The sequence below is a fragment of the Cheilinus undulatus genome, linkage group 19 (assembly GCF_018320785.1).
Source record: "Cheilinus undulatus linkage group 19, ASM1832078v1, whole genome shotgun sequence".
Classification (NCBI taxonomy): Eukaryota; Metazoa; Chordata; class Actinopteri; order Labriformes; family Labridae; genus Cheilinus; species Cheilinus undulatus.
Window position 1 is genome coordinate 3,192,153 of NC_054883.1, and position 18,662 is coordinate 3,210,814.

Below are 18,662 nucleotides of genomic sequence, written 5' to 3' on the forward strand. Positions count from 1 at the left end.
TCACCTATTTTATCTTACTTAACTTTGTTTGATTGACATTACTTTGTAGAAATATGTTTCACTTTGACATTAAAGAGGGTTTTTTTTGTCAAAAAAAGACAAATTTTATTGAAGATAATCGATTTATAATATCAATAAAGAGTAAAACCTCCAATGGGGCTCATACTTTCATAGGCACTATAGGCTATATAACCGTGTCATCCAACAATGTTCAGTAAAATTAGCACCTATTACTTACTAGTTGAGATAGGTTTGTATTAAGCTTCCTATCTTAAAATGCTAACTTAAATACTGACAAAGAAAGAGAACTGAATTTTATTTATTTGTATGCAGAGCTGAAATATAACTTAGGTTAGACGACTTTCTTCACCTGGTAATGCTGCGAAACAGGAGACAATGATGACACTGAGGATAATACAGCCTTACGTTGTAGCTCAGTCTGTTATGAATAATGTCTTCTTTAAGATTCTTGCTTTTTTGTCTGACTTTTTTTTTCCTCTAAGCTTCATCCAGCACTGTCCCTTTTAGTATCTTATCCTTGGCTGTTGTATTAACATGCACTGAGGTGGGCTTACTGGCTTCTTAATAATAGAAGGCTCAAAGTTACATAGTGCTACTATGCAAACTGGAGCTCTGTGGAAATAGGATAGATACCATTGGTTTTATCCAAATAAAAGTTAATCAGATCAACTATTAAAGTGCCATTTTCTTTTTTTACTTGATTGAAATGGTGCATGACATGTTATTACTTAGAATAAACAAAGCAGATGAAAATTGTAGATCTTGGTAGCTATTTAATGGCTGAAAGTGTTGCTGCAGGCTAGGAGTAAGACAAAATGATTTACAGCACATTGCCAAAACAGACAATGTTTGTGTTTTCCACAGAAAGTATTTACAGTGAGTGAAACCTTTAACTACTTAAAGAAAGTGAGATAAAAATGTCCCTGAACCAACACAGACTAAAAATTCCTCTCAAGGGCTTCACGACAAATATAAACAATAACACCTGTAGGGTCCTGGAAATTTTAAGCTGATTTTACTATCAACTCCTCAGTGTTTCCCTCCTTATCTTCATTCTTTTGTTGCTCTTTCTTTTTGTACGACTTGATAATTCTTCATTTGTCGTCATCTTTCTCACATTAACTCTTCGTCCTCCAGCACCCATGTGTCCATGATGAGATGTCTGGTGTGTCTTTAGTGGGGCTCCCAGCTCTTCAGGCTCTGCTCTACCACTGTCAATACTTCCAGCATGTTGCTGTCTCTGCCTCCAACTGTTACTGTGGCAGGTACACTTTTCACCTGCAACCTTTTGCTGGTGACACCAGAGGTCCAGAGAATGATTCACTGGGTAGGTTTAATGCAGATATGCTCATGTGGCTGATTGCATTTTATCTGTTTCTGATATAAATTGATGCACTGTTAAAATTGTCCAGGTTCTGAGGATTCTTTGCTGTTTTGGAAGTGTGACCCACCAGCACCCACTGCAAACTCCAGCAGACCCTCGAGCTCCCTCTCCACTTCAAGCACTGTGGTCAGTAATGCCTTGCACCTTTAAAAGATGCACACAGGCAACAGGTTGTGAAGCAATAGCTGCATTAAGTTACTTCAGGATACTCATTTCTTTATGTTTCTATTCATAGATAAGAGGGTCAGGCTCTCACACCCCCAAGAGTCCCTCCCCATTAAGCATCACAGAAGAAACACCTGCAAGCAGACTAACAGCTCAAGGTAACACAAAGAGGCTGAGAAGCTGATGCCTGTGTTTATATGTGGAATCTCTAGACTGACCATCCATGCATTTCATTTACTCTGTTTTCCTGTTATAGCGATTACAACTTTATTTGCCCATTTAAAAGGTTGGCTTCATATCCTCCAACCAACATGGCCACTAAACCATTATAAAACACAGACATAGATGTGTCTAGATGGTCAAAGCTTGTGGTCACAGCCTCTTTAGAAACACAAGCGTGTTTTCAATAGTAAACCAGTAGTGATATCTCTATTAGCTCTCCATCGATGTGTGTCACAGGCCAGAGCGACACAGACACCAGTGCCTCGGTCAACTCCCAAGACTCCCGACAGGGCGAGCCCTTGGCCGCAGAGCCTGTTGTCATGGTAACTCCTGAACTCATGGCAGCCCACTGTGGCCTGCTGGCTAACCTGCTGGCCATCCTGCCAGATTTCACCCTCACTGCAGTGCAACACAACCGGCTCCTCCAGGCACTAGCCAGGTGAGAGGCAGCATGCAAACACAAACACCTCTGATATGTTAATCATAGAGAAGACTCAGGAGTCGTTGGAGTATATATTTTTGGTGACCGTCTTTTTGAAACACATTTCATTGTATATGCAGTTTAGACAGTAATAAATTCTTTCTTCTTTTATTGAAGTGTGCATAAAGGGTTTTTTTGTTTTTTAAATAAAATAATAGTTTTGCTAACTTGCAGAATGTCTACAGTACAATTAGGGTGAGAACGTAAACATTGTTCAAGATCTAGAGCATATTTTTTAGCATTTTTTAAAAATCATAATCAAAAATTATTTGATTGAATGTATGTTTATGCTTCCATAGAGAGTAAATGCTAAATCTATCCCTGATCCCTTCTCATTGCTTCTCATGATAACACAATTTTGTTAATTTTCTTTATTTCCTTAGTCTGATGGATATTAGGCCTATTGAGAAATGTCTGAACGAGCTAAAGATGCCAAACATCCTTCCAGGAGAGAGAGAAAACATAAAGATCCAGGTGAGAATCACTCTGATAGACAGTTCTGAGTTTTTCAACTTTTTTTTTTTTTATGTATGACTTACCACAAAAAAACGTGGGTTGGCACAGTGCAGTGCCAGCTTCAGTGCAGTGCGAGGTTGTCTAAGGGCACCTCTAGATTTTCAGTGTGGGTGGAATGCTCAACAAGCTTAAACTCAAAGCATTGTTTTGTAAGCCTGGAATATTAGCTGTTTAAGTTGTTCTCCCTATGCATTTGCTTTCATCTTTTCTCTAACCTCAGCTGCTCTATAAATCTGTGCAATGTGTTGGTATGCGAGTGTGCTTAATCTTTAAAAATCTTCTTCTAGTTTGTCACATTACTTCAGTTCCTGTCAAGCTTCTGCAAGCTGCTGCAGTCATGTGTCCAGGTGAGCCAGGACCTGATTGGACAGATGGACTTCCTGAAACAGATGCTGATTTCACTCGTCGGGGTGCTCATGCTGGATATCCAAGGATTAGGTCAGAAACTTTAGTCAGATTCAAGCTTAAATCATCAATTTAAGCAAATAAACTTTCAAATACTGCAAACATTGTTCATAAAGGCACACTTTTAATACTTTTTTATTAATATTTTTATAACTTGTGCCCACAGTGCTCATCATATTCTATTTTTAACTTGTAGCAAAGTCGCCCACAGCTAGCTGTTGTTCCATAGCTGCCATAGATGCCTTGATGCTCTACTACCCAGAGCAGATTAATGGACAACATCTCGTAGGGACAGCACAGTTTAGCCATATTTTGTCACAAACAATCAAGATTAAGTTGTACGGTATGCATTTCAGATTAAACTGTTACACAACCAGCTGATCAAAGTGACATTTAATTTGCATAAAATTAATTGATTGTAAAATAGACACATCGTCATCTGGTGAGATTTTTGCTGAAATGAAAGTAATGTTATAAAAATTTCCTTAAAATCTGTGTCTGCACACGTCTATTTTCAAATAAGCACAGCTATATCTGCCTATAGCTACCCAGGCACAGTGGGGGTCCCCGATCTCTGGCATCTTTATTTTGAGGGTCACAAGCTAAAATGTTTGAGAAACCCTGAAGTAGCCAATCGGATTGAGCTGCATACAGGACATTTGGGGAGACTGGAGAGTGAACATGAAGAGGGGAAGACGCACTTAGCAGTTAAACCAAAGTAGCTCATTTTATGTGTTTTCAGACACAGTTCTGGTTTTAGCTCCGGTTCTGTTCTGGAGGTTCAGAACCTTGCTCCTTTCTGGTAAACCAGCCCGCATTCCCAACAGTTTTCTCAGAACCAAAGTGGGAGGGCATAACAGACATGTATCACCAGGTCCAGCTCCACTTTTGCCAAGTCTTTCCTGCTGTCCTGGTATTCCTTCTTCAGTTACTTGAGTTAATTAATTATTTCGGTCTGGCATTCAGGTGAACCCAGCCTTTGCTATCGCTTCTTCAAGTTCATTATTTAACTTGCTCTTCCTTGTTCTACTCTCCAGCTTCACCCGGAATTCTGTCGATGTTCAGATCATTACCAAACATTTTGCCTCCCCAGCAGACCACTTTTTCTCCATTTTCTGCCCGTCTTGACAACCTAGAAAGTGACACGCCCACTGATGATGTCACAGTTCCCAAGAAAGAACCGACTATTTTTGGTTCCAGCTGAGAACCAAATTTTCAGATGTAGAACCAATTTGTTTCTGGTTTGAACGCACCGGCTGGTTCAAAATTAGGTTCAGGAACTGGAACCGGAATGGAGCCCTGCCAGTCTGAAAGGCCTATTTTTTGTTTTGATTATCTGTAATATAAATTGTTGATACTGATAATCGGCCAAAAGCCAAATATCGGCCTCAATAACCTGCATGGAGATTCGGTCTGATAATCAGTGAACAGAGTGACTCTAAGATAGCTGGTCAGAGGCTGTGTCTTTGTACTTCCCAACAGTCACTCAACTAGCAAAGTGGAAGTTGTAGGATTGTAAACTCCATATGGGAAAAACACAATGGTACTAAAAGAATCCCACTGCTTCATTAAAGTGTAACCTTGCAAAGCAGATGGATTCGCCCGTTTCCGTGTTTGTTACTGACAAATCCATCTTGCAAAGCTCCCATCTGAACCATTTAGGCCCTGTAAGAAAGTGACAGGACTAATCAGAGTTGAGGGGCAGTACTTTCAGGCGTGGCAGAGTTGTGACATAAGCAAGCAGCAATTATGGTGGAAGACATTAGCGTGGATGCTGCTATAGCGTAAGATTTGTCAGAACTTGATGACATTTCTTTGTTAAAAGAAGAACAAAGAGCAACACTGAATTGTTGTATCAAAAATGACGTGTGTGTTCGTGTTCATGTTCTGTTGCTCTGATTGGCCCATAAAGATGTGACAGACAGAACAATCATCCAGTCACCCTCCAAGTTTCTTTTTAAAAGCCTCTGCCCTTTCCCAAACGCTGTCTATGGGAGGTTCACCAGATGGTTGTGTGAAACACATCCATCTGGCGTGACAGGTTACTAAAAGGGCACATTGTGGACTAAAATGGAAACTGTTCTTTAGAAGGACTGTTTAAACCTTTTTCCAGCCTTTGGGAGATGCCCTGAAACAGACTTGGAAACTCATGTGCCTTGTGTTTTGGCACATTTTTGTCTAGGTGTCTGAACATTTTAGTCAGGGCTCTGTGAGTAACTCTCAGTGTGTGTCGACTTTGGGGGTCCCTGTGGACAAACTGGTACCACTTATCTTTGCTGATTATGTCCTGTACCTGCAATTAATGTTTAGACAGAAAATATCAACCTTTTTCTTTTCAACAGCCAAAAATTTCACCGTGAAGCTTTCCTGCCAAAAATGTAAACAGAGGCTGTTTCAGCTGCATGCTCTAAATCATTTCATCTGATAGCTACCCTGTTGAGGCAATCAGAAATAACTACATATAAATAGTCAGTCTTGTCCAGTGTTGTCTTGCTTGTTTTTGTATCTCTCATAGAGACATTACTGTTAAATCCTCTGTTTCATAACCATTAAAAACTCCTAACAGGAGCTTTAAAAAAGCTACCAAAGCAAGTCCTCCTCTGACATTTATCTGACCCTCCCTGCAGTATGTTCTGCGGTGTGGCTTTGTGGCTGTCTCGTGTCATAAAATTTGTGACTCACTCTCTCCCTCTTCAGATGCAGGTACCCGGGATGTGGTGTCTGTGTGCTGGGCAGACGTGTTTATGCTCCTGGCTACTCTGGTGAGGAGGGACGGCTCAGCGTCGTACCCATCTGTCTCTGCTGCGCTGGGGAGACGCTGGCGGACATTTGCAGGTACACAGATAGTCTGCATTGTCTGTGTGTGTATGTTAAAGTAACTAAATTAATTATTCTGATTTAGGAGACAAAATTGGGTTCACATTCATACATTATGAATCGTTTCTCACAATTGACAGTTATAGATTATTCCTTTCAGTTTTTTTTTTAATTCAAACATCCCTCTGAGGTTTAAGAGTCGGGATACATGATGAAAGCTGGCTATAAAGTCATTTTTTCTAATCATTAGGGATGATAATCATGATGGGGATACTTATGCTGATTGCTCTAAATAATCAGGATTAGCATTTTAACTATAATTGTGCATTAATTCTTCCTAAAAAAGAGAAAATCTCTCAAATTAACACACATCATTGCATCGTTACTGTGTGTATTAAGTTCCCTGAGCAGATGCGAGGATTGGATAATTGCAGCCTGTCCTTAAACTACCTCTACTCCTCCCACTCATCTTCCTCTGTGATTAATGGCACAGCAGGGGAATCTGATGAGTCCGGTGAAAGATGAATGCTGAGCTTTTGTGTACATGTTGATGATATCTGGGTGTCTGCATACACATTCAAATGATAAGTGTTCTCACTGCCGATGCATGGGTAAATATTGCTCTGTCAAGGGATTTCAACTATGAATTTGCCATTTTGTCAAGCTGTGATTCAGTACACTGCGTCGTCATTCATTTAAAAGAAAAGTATTCTCCGACAAACTTCTGTTTTATTTCCCTGTGCATGTCTCTGCAGGAACATTATTTGTGTGCGTGAATGAGAAGCTCGCGGTTCCATCTCTTCACATGGTGGCTCTGCAGTTTCTCTGTGCAATCTTCAATGAGGAGTCAAAGAATCAGAGTGTTGGGGTCGCAACCTCAAACTCTAAACCTGCTTCAGCTTTGTCTGACATTGTGAACGGTCCCTCAGCCAGCCAGCTTTGTGAGCTGTTACTGCAGGTAGGTTGAGGTTGTGGAGGCATATGGTAGTCTGTCTAGACTTTGGTACACTGTGGGACTTCAATCTGACTAAACTTTGATTGCTTTTTATATCCAGTAGTGTATGTGCTCAAGGCAATCTAAAACTTTGATGCTAACTTTTGAGTGTGTGATTATGTGGACTGATTGAACACTGTGTTCCTCCTTGACTGCTGATGTCAGAGTTTTGAGAAGAGGACCCTTCAGGACCCTTTAAAGAAGCTGACAGCCAGAACCCTGATGACACTGTTAGCCTGCAGCCCCGCTGCTCAAAACCATGCAGCCAAAGGTAAAACCCCAAACCCCAGGCTACAGTCAGGCTGTCACCTGTTACACACTCTGAGAAAGTTTAAAGTGGGTCACCAGCCTGTCTAGTGTTAAGCCAGAAGACATATCATGGAAGGGAGTCCTCACAGTATAGCAGATATGGTTTTTTACTGGAAAATATTTCAGAACAGTATCATTTCTTCCATGAATCATTCCTAATTAGAAGCATTATTACTAAGAACTTAGCCAGCTATGCTGGTTTATCTGAAGAACCTCTTCTTAGGGATGCATAGATGCATCAAACAACTACCATCAGAAAATAATATGGGCATGAACAGGTAGCAGTTTAGGTGTATATCTGTTGTGTTGTGTTAATTTGATGCTGGAACTTTACATACCTAAGGGGTGATTCAGTGAAAAGTGTGTAATTGGGCAGAGGATGTGAACCATTTGGACAAACTCTGATCTCTACATGGCCGAACATGAGAGAAAGTGATGGCAATGTTGGTTAAACCAGTAGAGGTAATGTAGAAATAACCGCATCGGTATTGACCATTGGCTACATTGTTTCTTTTTTTTTTTAAATATCAGCTCTGATATTTACCTTCGCCAAGGAGGTTATGTAATCAGGTGGGTTTGTTCATTTGTTAGCAACATAACTCAAAAAGTTAAGGATGGGTTTTCATGAAATTTTCAGGAAATGTCAGAGATGGCATAAGGAAGAACTGATTAGATTTTGGGACTGATCAGGATCACCGTCTGGATCCAGGAATTTTTTTAAGGATTCTGTACTATTGGGAGATAGGGCCAATGGTGTAGGTCTGCGCTGTTACCACTTTACACCAGGAGATGGCGGACATGAGTAACTTCAATCCCAGCAGCATTTTTTGGTGTATTTCTATTCAAAGCTTTGGAGTTTATAGAGTTTGAAAGACGCACGCCCAGTCGAGGAGATGAGTCGGGGTGTAACAGAGAGAGAGACAGCGAACTGTAGCGGGAATACTCACAATGCTGGGAGGAATAGAGGAATATTCACCCTCTGCCATGACTTCTAGTCATCCAGTGAGACCATGGGTGAGACTGTCAGTGCGTCTGTTGGCACCAGCAGGCAATGCTTCCACCATGACAGTCCACCCATAGCAAAGCCAATGCTTTGCCTCACTGTGATTCCACCCCACCAGGGAGGGAGAAATCGTCGAATTCTGTGGTGGGGGCACATGGGGACGGATCCAGGAATTTTTTTAAAGGATTCTTCGCTATTGGAAGTTAGGGCTAATGGTGGAGGTCTGTGCTCTCCAAGTGCTTTTTTCTAGTTATAACTGTTGTCCTCCTCTTTTATTTACTTTTAAAATACAATAGACAAAAGAAATGAGCTGTTTTAAAACATGAAATCATAAACCATGGCTACCCAGGTTTGGTAAAATAATCTAATACCTTTTTTTAACCTAATATTGTGATTATTTCCTCATCTCATGTGTTTTTCAACAAAAATAAGCAATGGTTCATTCTGTAATATAACCAACACAATATTAGATTAAACTAGGGCTGAACAATTTCAAAAAAAAAAATCTAATTGTGATGATTGCGTCTTGTTGCTGCTTGCTTACGTCATGACTCCGCCCCTACTGCTCAATGCTGATCGGTCCTGTCACTTTCTAATCGGGCCCCAATGGTTCAGATGGGAGCTTTGCAAGATGGATTTGCCAGTGAGAAACATGGAAACAGGCGAATCCATTTGCTTTGCAAGGTTACCCTTTTTATTAAAAGTTACTAAGTACCATCGTGTTTTTCCCATATGGAGTTTACAATCCTACAACTTCCAGTTTGCTAGTTGAGTGATTGGAAGTACAGAGACACAGCCTCTGATCAGCTATCCTAGAGTCACTCTGCCCAGTGTTCATTTTGGCAGCTATTTTAGATAGGGGTCCACCGATTATCAGACCGAATCTCCATGCAGGTTGTTGGGGCTGATATTTGGCTTTTGGCCGATCATCAGCATCCACAATTTATATTATCGATAATCAGAACAAAAAATAGGCCTTTCATACTGGCAGGGCTCCATGCTGGTCTGGTTCCTGAACCTAATTTTGAACCAGCTGGTGCATTCAAATCAGGAACAAATTGGTTCTGAATCACAGCTGGAACCAAAAATAGTTCGTTACTCGGAAACTGTGACATCATCAGTGGGCATGTCACTCTCTAGGTTGTCAAGACGGGCAGCCGGGAGAAACGCGGACACAAGCGAATCCATCTGCAGTGCAAGGTTAGGTTAATGGTGTTTTTGTAGAGCATTTGGGTCAGTGAAGCAAGGTAGAAGAGCTCAGTCACACGTGTCTAGGGTTTCCAGCATGCTTCATTATAAGCGACAGATCAACCTTATAAAGTCCAGTTGTACAGCCACTATTTTATCACGCATGAGTGAAACAGTAGTCAGAAGAACCCTGACTTAACTGTTAAATTGTGAGGCAAAAATGTCATCAGGAGCTCAGTCACAGGCATGCATCTATAGTGAGAGCCATGCTCAAACTGACTTCAAGGAAGCGCCCTTTAGTGATGTTGCTCTTCAGGTAACTTTGCAACACAATATGTCTTAAAGGTAAAAGACACAATTTCAACTGTTTACATAGGCAGCCACAAATGCAATAAAAGCAACCAGATAAATGCATTTCTATAACATGTGCGATAATATAAAGGCTGAATAGATATGAAAGCAAAAACAAGAATTAACTTTTTACTGCACCTCATCTTTCTTAACATTTTTTGAAAACCGGTAAAAAATCGGAAGATAAACCGACATCTTTGACTCCTTTTGGGGTGTTGTTTTTGGGGATAGGGCTTCCAGTTGACAGTAATAGATTTTTCTGCAGCAGTGAGTGCAAGATTCAGAACCTTCCTCTGATAGCTCAACATTTAGGGTTAAAAGGACCAAGTTCCTCTCTGAAAACTGTGTTTTTTCTTGTTTTATTTCCAGCTGGCCTTATTGACAGCTGTGTGGAGCAGATGAAGCAAACTCACTCTCAGCTCCACCTGGAGTCGATCCGACCCAGAAAACCTTCTCACCGCAAAAAGGTGAGCCGAGACTGTGTGGAAATTTCCACTCTCAGCAGTTAGTGTTTGGTTTTCAGGAGTTTTGTGAATAAATATTATGAAAACCTGTTGTACTCCTCAGCAGGTCGTCCCATCCTGAAAGTATTTTCATTTTGAACATACGAAAATATTCCCTTTTGTTTTATCTTTCTGTATTATCAGGATGAAGGCCATTTAAAGGAAATCAAGCTGGCTGTGGAGATCCTGCGAAGCACTCTTTATCGCAACGATGAATGCAAAGTGAGCCTCTGCGTCTTGCCTTTTTAATTCCCTGCTGCTAATTGTTTTTTAATGGAACCTCAGAGTAGCAATGCTGAGCCTGTAAATGAGATTCAGCTAAATGTGCTCAGTCCTGCTAACATGTCAGCAAGTTTAGCTTCTTACACCCTATAATGGCATTACTTATGGAGCATACTAGCTGGGTTTCATTCTCTAAGTGGACTTTTAGTCACTGGTGGTTACCTTGGACTAAGTAGCCAGGGAGGCTGAACTGCTGTATTTACCCTGCTATTTTTCTCCCCCCTGTGTGTGTTATCCTACACACTTAGAAGAACATTAAAGCAATTTATGTTGATTACTGCCATCTGTGTTTGTGCTGTTGGATAAATCAGGGCTTCTCTAATGTATTCTACGACTTTTTAAGTGTGCCACTTTAAGCACGTGTGTATAATCCATTTGTGTTTGTGTGTAGACGGTGGCCACAGATGCCCGCCTGACACTGGCACTCTTTGCTCTCTGGCCTTGGCTCCTATTGGACGACCCCACTATGGAGGCGGTGCTGGAGCTTCTGTGCGTTTATACTGCCAATTGCACCACAGGTCTGTTTGTAAATGTGCATGTCTGTCTGTGTGTCTTATGTGTTTGTGCAGGCACAGTGCCTGGCCCGTGCCAACCCGTCGCCTCCGACTGAGTCACACAAACTTTGCACTAAGAGCCCCATTGTCCTTACCAAATGACCGCAGAACAACATTGTGTCTCACTGTACGAGCAGCGCCTGCTTGCCTGCCAGCCACAATGGCCACAGTGTCATGATCAGGGGTCAGGCTGCATGGATGTCTCACTGTATGTACGGCACCGTGTGTCAGAACAGTTGGAGACGATGTGGGGGAGCACAAAGCATCTCTGTGCTGCTGATATTGGTATTCCATCATGCAAATGCAGGAGCTGTGTATGTTGAATTTAGAACAGCAAACGACTGTTGGAAAAAAGAGAGAAAATGCGAGATTCATGGGGAGGAAACAGTAGGGAAATTTGACTTTGATAAACGGCTCATGGTGCCTTTGATGTGCCTGGCGTCATTGTGCAACTGAAATCAGTTTCATCAGTGAAAGGAAGGGAAGTTTCATGTGTCTGTGCCTCTCTGTGTTTGATTGGCACCGGATCCTCAGTGGTTGCGTGGGCTCTGATCTAAACTCACTCGCTTTAGACCCCTCGTACGCTCAAGCTGTGAGGTAGCACAAATCAGTGAAGTCAGGCACAGTATTTCCCTAAAGGTTAACTGAACAGCAGGTTGTGTTCGGGCTGCATGCAGCCAGGCTTAGTATTACACCATCCACCCTCAGGCTACCGCCGCGTCTCCGGAGACGGCTGCATTTCCTCTGAATGTTTCATCTCCAGTCTACCTCCTTCATCCAAGGCTTTGTTTGTACTGCGAGTTCAAGTTAGATTGTTGTTTTTGTCTGTGCCACACATATTTTCACAGATATTTTTGTTGCAGCCCCAAAACTTGCTCCAACACACAGACAAAAAACATATTTTTCTCCTCTTCTAATATGATCAATCTAATATGATTGCAAAATGAATTAATGAGACTTGTAGCAGCAGTGGGAGCGCTTTTAACTCTCATCAGAGGAGATCCATTATAAAGCAGAGCTCCCCTGTCAATCCTCTGATAGACCAGCCTTCTTGACAGGTATTGAGATCACCTCAGGCTACCATCAGTACACGCCTGTTGCTATATGCTACCATTCCAGGATTAGCATTACCTACAAGCTGCCATGTTCTTTAATAAGCAACATCAATCAACATCAGAATATGTCTTGTCAAATTTGTATTCAATTTGTATGTAATCTATAACTGCAGCAATTAGTCATGTCAGTTATACTGAGGGGAATGTGGTGCCAAAAAGATGGAGATTCTTATTTGCCTCTCATATTTGTGTGTTATAAATTTGTGTTTACATTCCTGAATGGTGTTGTAGTAGAATAAATTGCAACTATCGCCTCAGGCAAAATAATTTCCCTCCCTCCTAGAGTCAAGAGACGTTGGTTTTCAACATCAGTCGGAGCTTTCGTGGTGAGCGATGATTAAAAGACAGTTAAAAGATAAAACAACTTTCAGCTACAGCTATTTGAATCTACATGTGAGACCTGCTTCAGAACACATTTTGAAAACTGCTTTATCTTTAAGGTTCAGTTTATTCTGTCTTTATGCAAGATGTCTAGCCTTCTTTATCATATTTGTCATTTGGCGAGACAGCTTGTTCAGCAAAACAAGCCGTGCATGCAGCCATGCAGAGACGTTTTGGTTTTGTGGGCAGACAGCCGTGCAGCCCAGGCTGGTCTTTGTTTTTGTGGCTTCCTGTGCTGCTGGCTGGACAGCTAGTTAGCTTTAAGATAAACACACAGAAGCAAATGGCTCTAAATGAAAGAAAGAGAGAGCATTGTGAGGACTATTATACTGGGATTATATGGAGGGCATGCTTTGGCGCTTTTCCACCACAGCCCTTCAGAGTGTCAAACATTTTGACAACATCTTGGCAACAAGGCTAAGTAAAGTCAATATTCAACCTTTAGCACAACTACAAAAAAGCATGGCAGTTTTTGAAGGTGCTGCCAAGTAAATGCAGGGCTGACAATGAATCTTCACCAGAAATCACAGTCACTAAACCAACAACATGAAATTGTGTACAATACACGATTATATAGAGAGCCAGATCCTTTCTTTTACTGAATTTTACCTGTGTAATATAGGTTTTTACTGTTGCCTAAATCAGGCAAATTAAATTGTCCATCAAACTTGAACAAAAAGTGGCAGTCTCAATGTAAAAGTTTCACATTGCAATTGCAATCTTTTAGATTAAAAAGATACATAAGGAACGCAGGAATTTGTTAGCAAACGTGACTTTGTGTTAAGCATTTATCGATTTATGGTAATGTATGCATTGGGGTCCTGATATTTTTATTCTCTGAAGGTGGGCCCTTCAAAAAATGTCTGGAGTGTGGACTGGACTGGACACCAGTCAATAGCTGGGCTGACATGTAGAGACAGACAACCAGGCACACTCACGCCTACGGCCACGAGTTGAGTCACCACTTAGCCTACAAGCATGTTTTTGGTACCCAGAGAGAACCCACGCATGCACGGGGAGAACATGCAGACTCCCCACAGAACAGCCCTGACCGGGAAGCAAACCAGGGACCTTCTAGCTAACTGCTGTGCAGCCCTAGCCATACATCTTTCCAGCTGAAATTCTTGTTTCTGGACAGAAAATGATCAGAATAATCAGCATCATTAGAATAGAAAGTGTTTAGCAGGTTTGGTTCGGTTGTACTGGTAGCCTGTGTGGCAACCATTGAAGTGGTAGGTGCAGATGCAGCTCTAGCAGTAGTTTTATTAGAATTTGACAGCATTTCTTTTTAAAGAAGAGCAAAAAACAGCACTGAAACTTGTTCCTTGTAGATATGATGTTTTTGCTCTTCTCCAGACCAGCTTTGGCCAGAGTTTGATTTACCTACTGGCTCCAATGATTGTGAAAAATGATAACGTTTGCCTGTTGCATTATTTACTTTGCTCTCTGGGTTGCTGCTAATGAATGTGACAGAGTGTTCTTCCAGTCATACAGATTTAAAAAGGTTCTGCCCTTTCCAGACACTGTGTATGGGCTGTTTCTCACATGGATGGGGGATATCTCCCATGCTGTGGACATGTAAAACAGTTTATCTCATGTTTGAGTTTTATGTTTTCATGCCTTCTCCAAGCATGAAAACATAATCCTGCCTAGACTCTGTGCCATTATTATTATTATTATCAGTTGATTTACTGAGCTTTAAGGTCTCAATTCCCCTGAAAAAAAACAGGTTCAAACAAGAGGAGGGAGAGTTAGGTTCAGATCATATACGTCACTAAATGATGCATGCAGGTCCAGCGATAAGATGCAGACATCATGTGCTAACAACAAAGCTTTGCTTTAGTATGGTGAATGTTACAGCCTAAAATGTTTCTTAAAACAGTTGCATCAGCTCAGGATCTATTCTGCCAACAGAAAACATTTTTAAGAGATAACTACCCAAAATACAATTCACTGCTTACATCCTACTGACAGCAGATTGTGCCTGTCTGCCCATCAGTGGCTGTAACTGCTGTGACTCATGCCTACTGTGACGTCACATTCATACTCTCTACTGGACTTCTGTCTTCTAACAGTGAATAGATAGATAATAAAATTCAGAGCTAGCAGTGGAATTATAACTTACTTCAAAACTTCTGCAATATTGGTGAATTAGTGTTAACTTTTCTACCCTTAAGGTTATCTAAAGTGTAGTTTAAGAATTTGCAAATTTTCTTTTTCCCCTTTAGCATGTAGTTCCCTCTGTGGCGGTGGTCCTGGTGCTGCACCAGGATCCAAAGGCACACTGATGCATGCCGTCACAAAACTGGCCTCAGGGGTCGCCCCTGATAACAGCGCCATCCAGAAGCTAGCCTTCTCTCTGTTGGCTAACCTCGCCATGTCCAGAGACTGCAGAGGCATCCTGCAAAAGGTAAGAGTCATGTACACAGTGTGCACAGCATCATTAACAAGATAGAAATAAAGTCACTTATGCATGACTGCAATGAATTATGTTGCTGTATAAATAGCTGCTTTTAAGACTAAACCTGTTCTGATTCAGCTGCTTTCTTAAACGCTCTAAACTGGCTCTGAGTTTAATAGCATTAACTTGAGAGTGGGATATTCAGTGTAATAGGATTGCAAACAGATACATGGCATAAGCTATAAATGGCATAAGCTTGTCTTGCACTGAAGCTGTCCAAAATCTTGCTCTCACACTCACACTGTGCTGGCAGGGGAAATATTTTCTAAACTTAGGCACGGCTCTTAATGATCTGTTCAGACTCTTGCATTAACACTCTGGTCTCTGCTTCATTGTCAGAACAACTTCCTCCAAGCTTTCCTGTCGGTTCCGATGCCCAAGGCGAGTAGCGGGAAGGCCACATCAGGAAGCAGTGGAGGTGGCAGCCTGCTGAGCCTGTGGCTGAGGCTGCTGGTCAGTCTCTCGTTGGCCGAGGACGGCCAGCAGAGTATCCTCAGGGTGACCGGAGCTCTGGAACTGCTGGCAGACTTGGCGTCACAAAGGCGCCACGCTCTGCTCACCCTTCACAACCTCTGCTTCGGCCCTGCCAACAAACCACATGTACTTGCCAATGGTATGTTGGGGAGGAAGGGGTGAAACTTTACAATCTCAAATATGGATTTAAAGGTGTGAAATCAGTAACAAATAAGAAGTACAAAAAGTGAGTAGGACTTTTAGAATTCTAAGCATTTAGGACCTGGGTCCACTTTTCCTCTATTTTTGGGCTGGCAGCACTCATGACCTCAGTTTCAGGGCACTTCTCTTTATCTGATATAAAGCACATGGAGCATTACTTCACCCTCTTTGACATAGGAATGCAACAATACAGTTATCCCATGGTTCAACACATATCTCAGAGTTTAGTCATGGTACAGCTCTGGCCCGGGCCATTAAAGTGTATTTTTGGCTGTTACTTTTGTGCCTCTCTAAACCGATGGGGTATGAATAGAGTAGAATAGAAAATACCTTTTTTATCCACTTCTGCATGCAAAGGAGCAATTTATTTTAAATTTGTATGACAAATATGTGTGATGGAAGGCATCAGTGAGGGACTGTAGCTTTTTCGATGGTGTTGCTTCTTGCTTTCTCAACCACAAGAGGGCCATGGTTAGTCCACACCTGTGGGCACCTTGCAGTGGAATCGTTTGCAAAACTTGTAAAAGTATGACTTGTGTATCACTTGTGAGCAAGAACTTGCACTCAATTCCTCTGAAAACATACTAGAGGACAAGGAAACACTTTCAGCACAACTTTCTTGGCTCAGTGCCGGCTTAAGTGGTAGTGTTACAGGTGCCATGTTGGGGAATGGCATCTTCTTCAGCATACAAGACTGGAAAACTACGCCTCAGAGCAAAGCAGTCCAGGGAAGATGGCATTGCAATCATTGGAGAGGAGGTGGAAGTACTTAATGAGGACATTCCTGCGGAGGGTCGCCAGCCCCAGGGCAAAAAAAAATCACCTTATGGAGAGTTCAAGTGGGACACACGGGCTCGCACAAAGGAAAACACGGAATACGCAAGGCCCACTGGTGTCGTCACCGAGGGAGGACCCAGAACACCAGCACACTGGAAGGCCAAAGTGCAGAGGTCTGCTTTGTTTCTCTTTGATAGGTATGACACCAGCAAGGAAGAAGAGGGAATTATTAGAAGTATGAGAGGCGAGAACTAGGAGGAAGCTATGCATGCAGACATGATGGCAGCAGCTGAGGCTGAACTCAACTTTGGCTGATTTTGGTACCAAAGACCGGACCAAAATCATGCTGATCACCATTAAAGCAGCTGTGCCAGTGTTAGTAAAGGCGGTCTTGATGGTGTCGGTGGACAGCTATAGATTTGATAAAAACATCCTGGAGTGTTAGCACAAGCAGGATGAACCGGAGCAGTTCAGCAGAAAAGGAATGTGCACATCAGTGGGATCAAGGAGGAGACAGCAGGTGATGAGACAGAGGATCAGCTTAAAGAAGGTGTGTAAACTTGCTCAATCTGCTGGTACAAACGTTAAAGAAAGTGACATTTCCACAGCCAACCTCTAGGGCAGCGCACGAAAGAAGAGGAAGACCCGACCCATAATAGTTAGATTGGTGAGCAGAAAGAGGAAAGCTGACCTGATGAGGAATTAAATAAAGCTCAGACATCATGATTCTCATTGGAACATCTTTAGTGAGGACCTTACAAGCCTGAGATACGGACTATTCAAGTATGAGAAATGGCAGCACACGTTCATCAGAGCTGGTGAAAACATCTTTAAGCATGATGACGTTACCATTAACACTCCTGAAGACCTGTTCATGATTGGGTATGATGATGTGGACTATAAGTCTTTTGGCATCGATATAGGTCAATAGGACAAGCATGAGGTGCAGACAGAGAAGAGTTAGTCATCCTTGGATCTTCACCCTGAACATTTGTGGAATTAGAAGTAAGCTAGAAACACTTGACTTTATTGAAAAATGTAAAAGATATGATATGAATATTAGCGGTCAAGGGGGGTGATAATTGCTGTAAGCTTCAGTATTTCATCCCACTTTACAAAAACAGATTTCCTAATCCTGTCATCAAATGTTGTGTTAACTCGATGAAAATAAGACATTTAACTAACATTTCAGCACCAGAACACTGACTGATAGCTGACAGTGATCCTATCATTAAGTAACATAAACTAGCTAGTGTCGGCTAATCACCATCCATCTATGCTTTCTATTGCTTTTCACCGCAGCATTGTCGACCCAAACGCATCAACAGTTCGTAAAAATGTTGTAGCCTTTCATTCTGGCAGTCAGGCAAGAGGCAGCTGGGAATGATTCTCCAGTTCTATAGATACATTGGCATGTAAACATCATAGATGAGGCTTTCCACTATGACCTTCGGCTGTGCCGAGCCAAATAAAGTTGATGTACTTGGAAAAGTAAATCAGCCATGCTGAGCTGTGCCCAGAATGGTCCTGCTCTGGAAAAGGTCCAGGCACGCCTGCCTCCAAGCGCCGCAGTGACATCACGGTGCTTCGTCATCATTCAGGGACACCTCGCAGACATGTTAAAGTGCCACAGTTTAAAAATAGTTGTCACTGTTCCAATTCCAATGTAAGACATAAATAAGCAGAAGGAAGGGCCGCTTTGTCAGTGTGAACACAGAGCTTAGATCAACAAACCCAGAGTGAGTTTGACTTCACTGTGTTTTTGAAGGAAGTCTGTGACCATAGAGCACAGGTGTCAAACTCAAGGCCCAGGGGCAAAATCTGGCCCGTGGAACAGTTAAATCCGGCCCGCAAGATGATCTCATGTTTCTGTTATAACTGGCCCATCAGTCTGAGGTCTGCAGATTTCTTCAAGTATAAAAATATCAACTTATCCTTGATGACTTAAGATATCGTTGTTAAGTCGCAAAATCTGAAAAAGTAAGGAGTGAAAATATTTAGATAAGAAGTCAGGAATATGGGAAAAGAAATTAATTTTTGGTTTAATCTCACATTTTC

At 41.9% G+C, this 18,662-nt stretch overlaps 1 protein-coding gene across 3 annotated transcripts in view; it reads left to right on the forward strand.

Moving 5' to 3' along the window:
* Positions 1–18,662, forward strand: part of rttn (rotatin) — a 61,181-nt gene that overhangs the window by 40,485 nt on the left and 2,034 nt on the right. For all 3 annotated transcript variants that reach the window (XM_041814179.1, XM_041814182.1, XM_041814183.1), the window contains 14 exons: positions 1,159–1,348; positions 1,434–1,531; positions 1,641–1,728; positions 2,030–2,231; positions 2,657–2,747; positions 3,077–3,227; positions 5,892–6,029; positions 6,767–6,969; positions 7,171–7,276; positions 10,226–10,323; positions 10,504–10,581; positions 11,033–11,159; positions 14,920–15,101; positions 15,492–15,765. In XM_041814179.1, coding sequence (XP_041670113.1) covers positions 1,159–1,348; positions 1,434–1,531; positions 1,641–1,728; positions 2,030–2,231; positions 2,657–2,747; positions 3,077–3,227; positions 5,892–6,029; positions 6,767–6,969; positions 7,171–7,276; positions 10,226–10,323; positions 10,504–10,581; positions 11,033–11,159; positions 14,920–15,101; positions 15,492–15,765 — 2,026 coding nt within the window. The remainder of the gene's footprint in view (positions 1–1,158; positions 1,349–1,433; positions 1,532–1,640; positions 1,729–2,029; positions 2,232–2,656; positions 2,748–3,076; positions 3,228–5,891; positions 6,030–6,766; positions 6,970–7,170; positions 7,277–10,225; positions 10,324–10,503; positions 10,582–11,032; positions 11,160–14,919; positions 15,102–15,491; positions 15,766–18,662) is intronic.